This window comes from Mesocricetus auratus, unplaced genomic scaffold (genome assembly GCF_017639785.1).
Source record: "Mesocricetus auratus isolate SY011 unplaced genomic scaffold, BCM_Maur_2.0 Super-Scaffold_100008, whole genome shotgun sequence".
In the NCBI taxonomy this organism is placed as follows: domain Eukaryota; kingdom Metazoa; phylum Chordata; class Mammalia; order Rodentia; family Cricetidae; genus Mesocricetus; species Mesocricetus auratus.
Window position 1 is genome coordinate 55,640,513 of NW_024429192.1, and position 12,554 is coordinate 55,653,066.

Consider the following 12,554-nt stretch of genomic DNA (forward strand, 5'->3'; position numbering starts at 1 on the left):
GTGTTCTCTCCGTCTGGGGCGGGGTGTCTTAGTTATGGATGTCCCCAAGGTTAGTGATACCTTAGAGAGGCCCGCTGCCTGACCAGCAGGCAGCACCATACCCACCCCGCCCACTTCCAAGCTAAAATGTGCTTTCCTGACCCGTCTCAGAGTTGTGGATGGAACCAAGTCTTGCAGGAAGTTGTTAGGTCTGATTCAGAGCGAAGTCACCCTGCTACATCCCCATTCCGGCCGTAGAGGTGGATACTGCAGATGCCCCAGCATGTTCTCCTTCAGGAGTGCTTACTTAGGCCCTGTCCGTCTGCTCATGGGTTGGCACATGTGTTTATCCCCACGTTCCTGCAGAGTGAGTGGCTCAAGCGACAGCATGGGGTTCACTTCTGGATGAACGGCCTGCTGATGTCCCCTTAGATGGCAGTGGCTCTCTAGACCCTCTACCTTGCAGTGTATTTCAGACTGGGAAGGGCTGAAGCCTCATGGTGTCAAGGGGAACAAACCAGAGCTCAGGGTGGGATCCACAGGGAGAATTCTTAGTTGCTTGGATTTGTACTTTGAACCAGCGTGCTTCCCAAGCCCTGTCAAGAGGCTGGAGGCTGCAGAGACTGAGGGGTGACTCCTGAAAGTCCTGGTGTTGCATGTGTCAGTCTCAGGCCATGTAGAGAGTGACTGGGAAGCAGACCCCCTGGACGATTAAGGAAAACAAGATTGGAATCTGTGGGCATAGCAAACATGACCCTGCTGAGGATTGCTGGCTGTGCTCAGCTTGGCTCCTGAGCAGGGTACTGAATCACAGAGCGAGCATGCCTTTCTTTTAGAAAGACATTCAGCAAACCAGGCGTTGGTGGCACACACCTTTAATCCCAGCACTCGGGAGGCAGAGGCAGGCAGATCTCTGTGAGTTTGAGGCCAGCCTGGTCTACAGAGCAAGTTCCAGTACAGCCTGCAAAACAATACAGAGAAACCCTGTCTTGGAAAAACAAAAACAAACAAACAAAGACATTCAGTGGGTGAATTGCTGCTCTGCATGTGATAGGGAGAGCAGGACAGGATGGAGCCACCTGGGGGAAGCATTGCCATCCTGCCTTGTCTGGACCTGTCTGGAGAGTATATACTTAGTTGTAGTCAACTAGAAAGCAGGTTACAAGCATCCAGGCGGAAGATCAGAGTTGCTAGGTTTATAGTTGAGTAAAGAATACCAACAGCTAAAAAGAGCCGACTTCCTCCCTAAGATGTTTCAAACAGCACACTAGACTGAAGAGTGGGGCTTAATCTAGAAAAATAGACAAGCTTGTATTTAATGACTTTCAGCAGTTTCATAGATGAATGATATAGCAACACACAGGGAAGAAGGTTCAGTTGATTCCCAGCTGACTCCCTGTGGGACCTGCAGTCTTTCCTTGCAGTGTTCTGTTCTGTAAATGAGCTAAGTGCTAAGACAATGATTGTTTCTGTCCTGGTCTGCCTTTGAACGGCCAGGGAAAGGAGGCCTTCAGCGTTCCTCCTGACCTATGCCAACCCAGACAGGAGCTCCTGGCAACTGTAGGTTGCAGAGGCACCATACATGATTGGTGCCTGCAGCGTTCTCATGGGCATAGCCGTGGGTCTCCAGAGGGACAGGCATATGGGCCCTGGTTGTTGTATATTGTCAATCCTCTGTAATCCAACTGACTTTGAAACCTCCGTTGGTCCCCAGCTTCTTTACCTTCCTTTTTGCCTCAGCTTTGTCCAGTGGCTTCATGGTTTTCCTTTTCCCTTCCTCCCAGTAAATCATATAGACTGTCTGTGGCAGAGCCTGGCTTTGCAGAATGGCCTCCGTTCCTCTATCAGCTAAGCCTTGTGTCTGACCTCTCTCTGGCCCTCCATGTGGGGCTTGGCATGAGTGCTGTGTCACCAATAGTTCTAGGCCCATTTCAGTCCCTCGGGGAACAAAAACAGGGTCTGTAAAAAGCATGTTCACAGGTGCTGGCTATTGCCACACTCTGGTGCCTTTTGTTTGTTTCTGCCGCATTCTGTGCGAGAAATCAGCCCTTCTCTTGTTTTCTTCCTCCCCTCCTTTCTTTCCTTTCCTTTTTCCTTCCTCTTCCTCCTCCTCCTCCTCGTCCTTCTCCTCCTCCTCTTCCTCCTCCCTCCTCCTCCTCCTTTCTTGGGTCTCTAGCCTAAGCTGGCCTCAAACTTCCATTGTAGCCAAGGATGACCTTAAATCTCTGATCTTCCCATCTCCACCTCTTAAGTGCTAAGGCTCCAGGCATATGCTAGCATGCCTAGTTTTATAGTTCTAGGGGTCCATCCTAGGGATTTGTGCATGCCAGTCAAGCACTCTCCCAGGAGAGTCCCATCTCCTGGCCCCTTTGTTGGTTTGGAGGAAGAGTACCTGCACAGTATGGAGAAATACACATGACCAAGAAAAAGCAAAACTACCTCCAGTCCATTTCTAGAGGGGACCACTCCATTTGGAGGCATCAGTTTACTAATATTTTCCTTTTCCTTTGTTTCATTTTTTATGCTTTTTCCCTCTTTTTAAAATAAAAATTTTAGGCTTATTTTATATATGTTTTGCCTGCACATATGTATATGTGTACACTATATACATGCCTGATACCTGGGGAGGCCAGAAGAGAATGTTGGATCCCCTGATACTGGAGTTATAGATGGCTGTGAACTACCATGTGGGTGCCGGGAACCACACCCAGGTCCTCTACAGGGGCAGACAGACAGCAAGTGTTCTTTGCCGCCTCGTCATGTTTCCAGCCCCCTGTCCCTTGCTGTAGTAAAACAATATCTTTATAGATTGTGCAACTATCATGCCCTGAAAGCCTGCTGCTTCTCTTCTAATTATACACATAACTTAGTAATAATAAGATTGCCTGTTGTTGGCAGTTGGAGTTCAAGGACTGTGTAAGAACACAGTGTGAACAGTTAGATGCCATCTCTTCTGGGCTACTCTCCACCCCAGGGTTAGACACTCTCAAAGTCAGCACCTCCATTTCTTTCTGCAGTGCTTCACCTACATGGCAGGAATTTTCCTTTCTCCTCCTCCTCTTCCTCATCCTCCTCCTGTTTTAATATGAGTAGGGTCATTCTTTTTCCATTTTCCTATGATTTGACTTTTTTCTCTTACCAGTAGGTTCTGATGTTCTCATGTAGATGTAAGTGTTGACATTTAAAAATAACCACTGTGTAGTGTGTTATGATTTGGATATGCCATAAATTTTAAACAAATTCCCTATTGATAGACATTTGTGCTCAGTTTTTCACTATTCAAACAATAAGGAAACATTTCTAGACATTATTGAGACCCATGTCTAAATACTTAGGATTAATTGCCAAAGTGAAGTTGCTTGCCATGGATGGACTCATTGTTTTGTATCTTCTCTAGGTAACAGTCAGAAATTTTTCATGTGTGGCAGTCAGTACCATGGCAACCTTGGCATTACAGTTTGTGGTGTCTTGAATAAGAGTGTTCTCTGTAGGTCCAGAAGTGGTCAGCATGGTCCCCAGTTGGTAGGTTTAGGAGGTGTGGCATTGTTAGAGGAAGTATGTCACTGGAGGTGGGCTTTGAAAATTTAAAAGCAACTCACTGTTCCCAGTTTACTCTTTGCTTCCTGCTTGTGGTTTGAAAGCTGAGCTCTCTGCTCTGCAAGCTGCCATGCCTGCCTGCTGTCTCCCTTCCTCGCTTTGATGATGATGAACTCTGACCTTCTGGAACCATAAGTCCAAACCCCTCCTTCTGTGAGTTACCTTGGTCATGGTGTTTTATCACAGCAATAGGGAAGTAGCTAAGATGTGGATTGAGTATGAATGTCCCTCCCTTACAGCCTCATGTTTTGATGCTTATTCCCCAACTGATTTTTTTTGGGGGGGAAGCAGGAGGAGAGGCTGTGGAACCTTTAGGAGGTTGGGGGTATAACAAGCAGAAACAAGCCACTGAGGGTGAGAATTTGAAAGTTACCATCAGGCCCTTCATTCTGGCCTAACCCTCTGCATCCTGGTCCATCATGATGTGAATGGCTTCCTTCTCACTGTCCCACTGCAGTCCGTCCATGAAGCAGCTCTGCCAGGCATTCCCTGCCACAAGGCACCAAAATTCTTGAAAACCATGAACCAAAAGAAATCTTCCTTCCCTTAGGTTGTTTTCTGTCACAAATTGAGGTCATTGCTGCAGAAGTAGCAGATACACACAGATACTGTCAGCCTTTGCTTGCAGATTTCCTACCACCAAAGAAAGGAAGCAGTTTTTCATGCAGTAAACTGCTGTTAGCCAGCTTTCCATCACTGGAAATGTTAAAATAAGGGGAGACTTACTTTTGGCTCATGGTTTCAGTGGTGTTAATCATGGTCACTTAGCCCTTTGCCTTTGTGCCTTTGTTAAAGCAGAACAGCATGGTAGGGTGCGCATGGGGGAGGATGCCAAGGTAGTCAGAGGAAGGGACTATACCCTTAAAGGGAATAATGGAAACCTCTGTCTCCAGAAGTTTCTACACCTCCCAACACCACCATCGGCTGGACACATGAGCTTTTGGCCAGACTAGTACCCCAGCCTTTCAAGTTTCTTCCATGAAAACCATCTAATCATGCTCTTTACCCCCTTCCCCTTGGGCTATCATTTTTTTTACCCAGAGCTCTGTCGTTATGGGTATTAGTCTTTATCTGTTGGGTGTTTCCCCCTACATCACTGATGTTCTCTCTTAGCCTGTAGCTTGCTTTAACTTTGCTTATGGGTGCTTCTCCTTGTACAAAGCTTTGTGGTTTTATAGCCACACTGTAGTATTTACTGGATAGTTGCTATGGATCAGGTGTTAATTCTACACATATATTACTTGGTTTCATCTTTACTACAATTCCAGTTTTATAAAAAGCAAAGAGATACCAGCAGACTAACGAACTTGTCCAAGATCACAGGGCCAAACCAGTGCAATCAGGGTAAAAATTAACCCAGGCAGTCCTGGAAGCCACACACACCTCTGCACTAAGCCATTCTGCGAGCTTGCCTTTCCCATCATCCGTTTGTGTTTTGCTTAGGAAATCCACCCCAGAATATGGCAACACTGTCCTGCCTTTGTTGTAAAATTGGTTTTTCATTTTACTCTCTTCTTCTGAACTTTTTATTTTATTTTTGGTCAGGTGAAGGGACTTTACCTTAATTTTTTTTAATCTATGCAACTTTTCCCTTTACATTGTCTCCTTGATATTTCCCTATGTTACTAGAAAACACCTTTTTGTGCATGCTTTTGGTGGTCAAATGGTGTTACATCAAATAATGGCACTGCAAATTGCTTAACCAGTAACATAATGTTGAGACTTTGAGTTGTTTACTGAATTTCCCATTATAAGTCACACTGCCGAGAACACTTCCTCGCATAAATATTTATCCACATGTCAGATTATTTCCTCAGGATTGAAACCTGCAAATAAAATTTTAAAAACTTGTTATCCACATTTTACAATAACATAAAAAATGGGGAGGCCCTTGCGGGATGAAGGGATGTGATAAACCGAAGTGTCTATCAGGGCGTGACTCAGTCCCAAGGGGTCAGCCTGTCGGCTTTGGCCCTTGATGGTACCCAAACATCAGCGGTTCTACTGGCATTCATAGGAAACCCACTGAACTACCTAGCAGGGAGTTTTACAGATGAATTTGACCTCCTGGGAAAGTCTGCCTTCAGCATCCAGGAAAGCTCATGCTAGTCTATAATATATTTGTCAGTAAAGGTGAATTCAATATAATACAGAGGCGTTCGAGGGTTTTGGGGTAACAGGAGGCCAACATCCCTGGAACCAGGGAGAATGGGATAGAGGTGTTTGTGTCAGACATCCGTGGATCACAGAGTTAGCAGTTAGCACACTTACAGCGATGATAAAAAAAAAAAACCAACAAGGAAGTTTGGCCATAAAACTTAATGGCCTGTCAAATCACAGTGTGAACACTGATGCAGCAAGCCAGAGCTCTACTCCCCACATCTATGGCTCCAGACTGTCCTGCATCTCACACAGCCAGGGACATCCAGAAGCCAAGGCCCAGGAGGTTGGGACTTAGGGCAGCACAGACATTGTGTATCATCACAGCTCCCCCAAGTAGATGTTGTTAAGGAGGAAGACATTACTCAGCCAGACCTTTCCCCTGTTTAGGCCTCTCATAATCTCTGTCTGAAAAAGTTTAGTATCTAGCCTTTGCATCTCATTCGAAAAGCAGAAGGAAAGGCACTAACATGGAAAATCTTTGGTTTCTAGTGAGCTCTATCATAGGCACGAGAAATACTAGACCAGCATTTAGAAGGCTGGAGATCTCTGAAGACAATTGTCAAGACTGGGAAGGGACAGGTTAAGTGGCCTCTGGTAGCAGGGAGAGAATGTGTGTGCACAGTGAGTACCTTGACCACTGACTTTATAAAGGGGTGTATAGTCACGTTAGCAATGCTTTGTGCCCCTGCCCATAGGACATTTCAACTGGTTAAGCCTTTGCGTTAGTTTTCTATCATTGAGCCAAAATACCTGAGATAATCAACTTAAAATTGAGGAGAGGTATATTTTGGCTCACAGTTCAGAAGTTTCTGTCCATGATCCATTGGCCCCATTTTAGGTTGTGGTGAGGCAGAACATGGTGGCTGGCGTGTGTAGTGGAGGAGGCTGCTTTCCTCGGGGTTGACTGGGAAACAGAGAGGAAGAAGAATGAGCTAAAGTCCATTGTCACATCCCCAGAGATCTACTTTCTAACTTCCTCCTGCTAGACCCCACATCTTCAAACAGTGCCATGGACTGAGGCCTAAGTCTTTAACACATAGGCCTTTGGGGGACACTTAACCTAGCTATTATAGTACTTCAGTACACAGGTATAAACCTGAATGGTGCAGCCCTGAGGTTCAAAGTATGGTGCTTGACATCAGAGGCAACCAGGTGGACAACTGAAACCCTTCCTGTTCAGCTGAGGAGACAGGACCCAGATAAACAGATGGCTCAGGGTGCACTGAATAAAATTAGGGAAGAATGCTGGCTGTTAGAAGAGAAAGAGAACAATAGGGTGGCACATGTTTGGTTTGCAGGGTCAGAGAGGCTAATATTGGATTTTGAACAGAAGCATAAGAAGGAGTTACACATAAACTTGGGTGAGGGCCGGGGGCTTAGTATTTGAGGTGGGCTGGGAACATGTTCAAGGGGCCTGAGATGGAAGGAAGTTGGATGCAATGGAGAGAGACTGTGTCAGGAAGCCGAGGCTGACGGGCAGGTGGGAGCCAGATGGTACTGATGATGATAAGGAGCTTAGATGTGAGTCTGCCACCTGTGGCAGAAAGCCCTTGGAACGTTTTAAGCAAGGGGATGTGATATGATTTATATTGTGAAAAGAGACTCCGGCTACTCATAAATATCAGGAGATAGCACTGATCCGTCACAAGGCAACCTAAAATTAAATGCCGTGGGAATACCCGAGTGAGAAGTATTTTATGACTAGAAGATAAACAGCTCCATCAATGGAGCTGAAGTGAGCTGGAAAGACTCAACGTGGGGCCCAAACCTGGGGGGACCACAGGGGTGGCCGGGAGGGATGCTGTCGTCAGTGGGGGTCTTATCCATGGGGGGGCTGTGATGAAGAAGGCAAACCTGTAGGGACTTCTCGTTTCATCTCCTGGAGCCACAAGCTCTGACTGTAAAATGGACTCACTGATCTCTGTCATTTGTCTCGTGGGGCTGCTGGGACAGTTTTAAGTGGTCGTGTACAGAAAACAAACTCCTCCTTACCCAGCCCTGAGAGGGAGAGAGCCAGTGAGCAGAAGAATCTGGAGGATTAGCCGTCTTCATGCCCAGCACAGACACTGTGGCTGTTCACGGCCCCATTGCCCAGTGAGTCAATTCTCACTCTCTGAGCCTGCCTCTGGCCCTCTGTTGATAGAAGCTGGCAGGTGGTATAGAGTCCATTTTCCACCCCAGCAGGGCAGTGGCATCAAAGGACAGAAACCTGACAAAGGCATGAAGGTGGTACAAGATGAATTCCCTCATCCTCAAGGATCCTGCCATTTCAACTAGGACATTTAGAAAGAAACAGTAATTTTCCGTTCATAGGCTTTCCTGTTTTCCATCCACTGACCTCCGCAGCAATTCGGTTGCCCAGGCCCTACCATCACATTCAGGGGACAAAGTATTGGGGACCTTCTTCTGAGCCAGCTTGTGTCTGGAAGCGCAAGTTAGTCTTCAGTGGTCACTCCCTGCCTTCTCTCTAGGCCGGGCTGGGTTCTGGGGTGCAGACCCAATCCCCCTCCCCACCACATACACACAGCAGGAGTCTCTGGACTTGCTTTTCTCCAAGGCTTCTTGTACAGTGTGAACTCACTCTGCCTGCTGAGAGGAGGTCAGCCTCAGGCAGGAGAATGGGGTGATCTTTGAGAAGAGCATAAGAAGCACAGAGGTAGCCCTGTGAGGTCCCTGTAAGCACCATAGAACTTCTTCATTCTGACCACAAAACTCCAAAGGATTTCTCTTTTTAATTCAAGCAAATGCTTTTAAATCACAATGTATTTCATGCTGAGTCAGTAGACCCTTCCACAGACTATCCTCTTTTGCTCCTACTGGATCTTTTAGTGTGCAAGGTGACCTGAGTCTGGACATCTGTAGGGCTCCTCACCTTCCTCGCCCCACCTCTGATGGGACAGAGACCACTGCAGCCTCCTAGCCATTTAGTCTAGTACATGAGTTCTCGGGGCCCAGTGAGACGACTTGGGATCCCTAAGAAGGCTCTAATCAGATGCGGCCCCTACCCCATCCAGAAGCAGCCCTGGGGACCAGAGCTCAGTGTCTCTGAGGAACCTTTGGGGACAATGTCTAGGCCAGTGGTCTTCCTTGCCTTGCAGCAGAACTCTGCATTACTGAGTGGGACTTGGGGACATCCGTGTTCTGAGGTTGTCTTTCCTTTTGGGTCATTGTGTTCCTGTTGCTTATTTATTTGATATGTGTCCTTTTATCTGTACCCTCCAATAATCTTCCCAAGCCCCTGGGGTCACTCTTGTTCTCTTCAGATTAATTAGGCCTATTCTTGTTGCTGTCCAATAACTTCTCATTGTGGTCCTCATTGTGTCAATTAAATGATGGTCACTTTGCTTCATGTAGAGGCACAGGGTAGAAAATTTCCAGGTCCTGCCTTGGAGGAGGAGTCAGGCTCTGAGACTAGAGTCCAGCAGTACGCAGTTGAACACGGAGCATAGAGGAAGGAGCCCCAGGGAGGCTCATCTCCTCAGAGCCTCCAGTGAACACTAAATTGTCTCAAGCCACAGGCCCTGGTCCTCTCTATCTTCGGACCGGAAGAACCAATGCCTGAAACCTTCTCTTCCCTTTTGTTTTAGCCCAGCAGGAGTGGGAAGCTCCCTAAACAGAAGTTGCAGGATCCCTATGTCCTCTTCTTGCCTGTTGGTTAGGTATTTTGGAGCCTCCACATGGAGGTTTGTGATATCTCTGCCCAAAGGCCATTTGTGAAGACCCAGCATGTTGACACAGCTGGCAGCTCCTGCGTGAGCCGGAGTCCCTCAGGGTCACTTTCCTTGGCTGAGCCCTGTCCCCAGTGTTCTGCCTAGGAGCATAGTGTTCAGTTAGGATTCTATCAAGAAACAGAATGACTACCCTGAAGCCACTCGTCCCTCCCCAGGGACAGGGTGACAATGGGCTGGAGAAGACAGTGGGATGGAGAAGTCTTCTGTCACTGTACCACCAGGAGCTGGGCTTTGCAGTGCTGTGGAGGACTCACACCCCTTCTAGGCAAGGCTCCGATGGAGGGAGGAAGGAAGATGTGGGAGGTCCCCTGATGAGAGAGAGACTTTCTGTCTTCCTTTGTTTTTGTCTTTATTTTTCCTAATAACCCAAACCCCACACAATTAGCAAGAAAAGGCCATGACTTCTCAGCAGGTTCTGAGCCTCATTTGTGTCAGGTCCCCAAGCGACTGGGCTCCCTTTGAGAGCGTTCTGCAGCTATCGAGCCTCCTCACCAACGGGCTCTTTAGCATCCAAAGCCAGAAACCCCTCTTTCAATGAAAATAAAAGAGTTCTCTGCTCCCCTAATGTTATCCACAAAGTGTCTAGGGGTTTTTGTTTGTTGTTCTTTTTAATGTCTTTATTTTTGCGTTTATTTACTTACTTGTATATATGTGTGCATGTATGTATGCATATGTATGTACTGTGCATACATGTGCTGTGTGGAGGTCAAAGGACAGCTTATAGAGGTTGGTTCTCTCCTACCCCCGTTTGGGGCCTAGGGGTTCAACTGGAGTTATCAGGCTTGGCAGCAAGCGCCTTTACCCACTGAACCCTCTAACTGGCCCCCGTTTGCTTTGTAATATATCAAATTCTGCTCTTCATGACATCTGGAAGCACTTGTATGCTTGCCAGGCAAGGGCAGAGCAGGTCTACCCCTTAAGGAATACCATTAGTTGGGATGTAAGTAGGTCCTGTGCCTCATAGCTTCTCCCATGTTTTTGCTTCTATGGCTTCTAATTCCCACCCTGCAGTCCGGAGAAGATGATTAGCAATTATAACACAATACCAGGAGGTACATGCCACCTACAGTAGGGCATCCCACTGATTGCTGAGGGTTGCAGCACACCTCTGACTGTGTCTGTCCAGACAGTCTCAGGCAGCCATTCACCACCGTCTTGGTGCCTCAGTTTCTCAACCTGTAAAATAGTGGCAGTGTTGGTTCCTACCTTGTAGGACTCCTGCAAAGACATGCAGCAGCACTACTCCAGAGCCCAGCACCCCAGGACTGGATATGTGGTGTGTGTGTTGTTTATATGGTTGTTTCATTTATGTCCCTTGGTCTCCCTGACCTCAGTCCACCTCCACGGACTAAGCCGAAAGTGTTCTTTTATTTGAGCTGGCACATGATGTTGTCTCTCAGTACCCAGATTCTTGGAGTCTTTGGGAACACCAGGGCCTCTGTACCATGAAAGTATCTTTCCTTTGTCTCTCCCCACAGGGTGTGGACACTGTAAGAAAATGAAGCCGGAGTTTGAGGGTGCTGCTGAAGTCCTCCACGGAGATGCTGATGTAAGCTCCCTTTCCTGAGTCTCACCATTCCCTCTGAAGAGTCACTGGCTCCTAGAGTCATCATGGCTTTCTATAAGCCCCAAAGTGGCTCTCCCTGTCCCTGGAGGCCTGCAGTACCTCTGTGTCTCCTAGTAAATGCATCCCTGTCAGACAGGTGGGGTCCCTCCCAGGGACAGAATAGGGCAGAAAATCTATGAGACCATGTTCCTGTAGCTGACTGGGGATCTCTGCCTATTTTCCTCCATTCCCTAGGACCCAGACTATTGGGAAATGGTCCTGTTTTGCCCAGCATGGTTTTTGAGGCAGGTTCAGAAGCCCCGTCTTAGCCCATCACTAAAAAGAGAGGGATGTGTCAGGGCTTAATTGTTCCCTGTGATATGTAAGCCCAGAGCTCCAGGCACCTCCAGTTAGATCCTGGCAAGGCCTGGGGGTGGGCGGGGAGTTGGGCCAGCACCTGGGCTCCTCTTTCCAGCAACACCGCTTCTGAGGCTGTAATGCATGGTTGGCCTTTCCCCCATCCCAGAGCTCTGGTGTCCTTGCAGCTGTCGATGCCACCGTCAATGAGGCCCTGGCAGAAAGATTTCACATCTCAGCGTTTCCTACCCTGAAGTATTTTAAGAATGGTGAGCAGCAAGCAGTGCCTGCACTCAGAACAAAGAAGAAGTTTATTGAGTGGATGCACAAGTAAGTTTTTTGGATTTGATAGTGTGTCCTAATTAACTAGCTGGCAGCCCCTGGAGATGGTCCTGAAGAAAAGTTGTCTTAGTTAGGGTTTCTATTGCTGTGAAGAGACACCGTGACCATGGTAACTCTTATAAAGGGGCTAGCTTGCAGTTTCAGAGGTTTAGTCCGCTATTGACATAGTGGGAAGAATGGAGGCACTCAGGCAGGCATGATGCTAGAGAGGTAGCTGAGAGGTATACATCTGGATCAGCAGACAGCAGGAAGAGAGCCAGAGACTGGGCCTGGCTTGAGCTTCTGAAACCCCAAAGCCCACTCACAGTGGCATAGTTCCTCCAACAAGACCACAGGTCCTAATCCTTTCAAATAATACCACTCTCCATGAGCCTGTAGGAACCATTTTCATTCAGAACACCACAGAAATGAACTTTAAAAGCCCCTATCCTTGAATTGGGGCCCAAGGAGCCAAGAGATTTGGCTCCCTCAGTCTAAAGGTACTTTCCTGTGCTGGTCCAAAGGCAACAGTCACCATTCTAGATGGTTCCAACAGCTTCAGTGAGTGTTTGCCTTGTCTGCCCCAGGTTTTGTCATCTGTGTGTACGGGAGGGGCACACCCGCGCATTTTGTCCCAGGTTATTGGTGGTCAACTGCATGTCTACAGTGCTGGCTTCCAGGATTCCGGACAAAGATTTCTCGGAGACCCTTCCCTGTGCATTAGTGTTCTAGACTCCCATAACAAAGCACGAGAGTCTAGTTGGCATAATGTCAGAGGTTTATTATCTTTTTAGCTTCCTGGAACCCAGAAGTGGCAATTCAAGACGTTAGTTAGGTTGGTTATTTGGAGGTCTTTCCTT

The 12,554-nt window shown here is 47.5% G+C and overlaps 1 protein-coding gene across 1 annotated transcript in view; it reads left to right on the forward strand.

Annotated features, from left to right (window-relative positions):
• The window catches only part of Pdia5 (protein disulfide isomerase family A member 5), an 88,134-nt gene that overhangs the window by 62,634 nt on the left and 12,946 nt on the right, over positions 1-12,554 (forward strand). The window contains exons 12-13 of the mRNA XM_040750863.1: positions 10,949-11,019; positions 11,543-11,703. Of these exons, the coding sequence (XP_040606797.1) occupies positions 10,949-11,019; positions 11,543-11,703 (232 nt within the window). The remainder of the gene's footprint in view (positions 1-10,948; positions 11,020-11,542; positions 11,704-12,554) is intronic.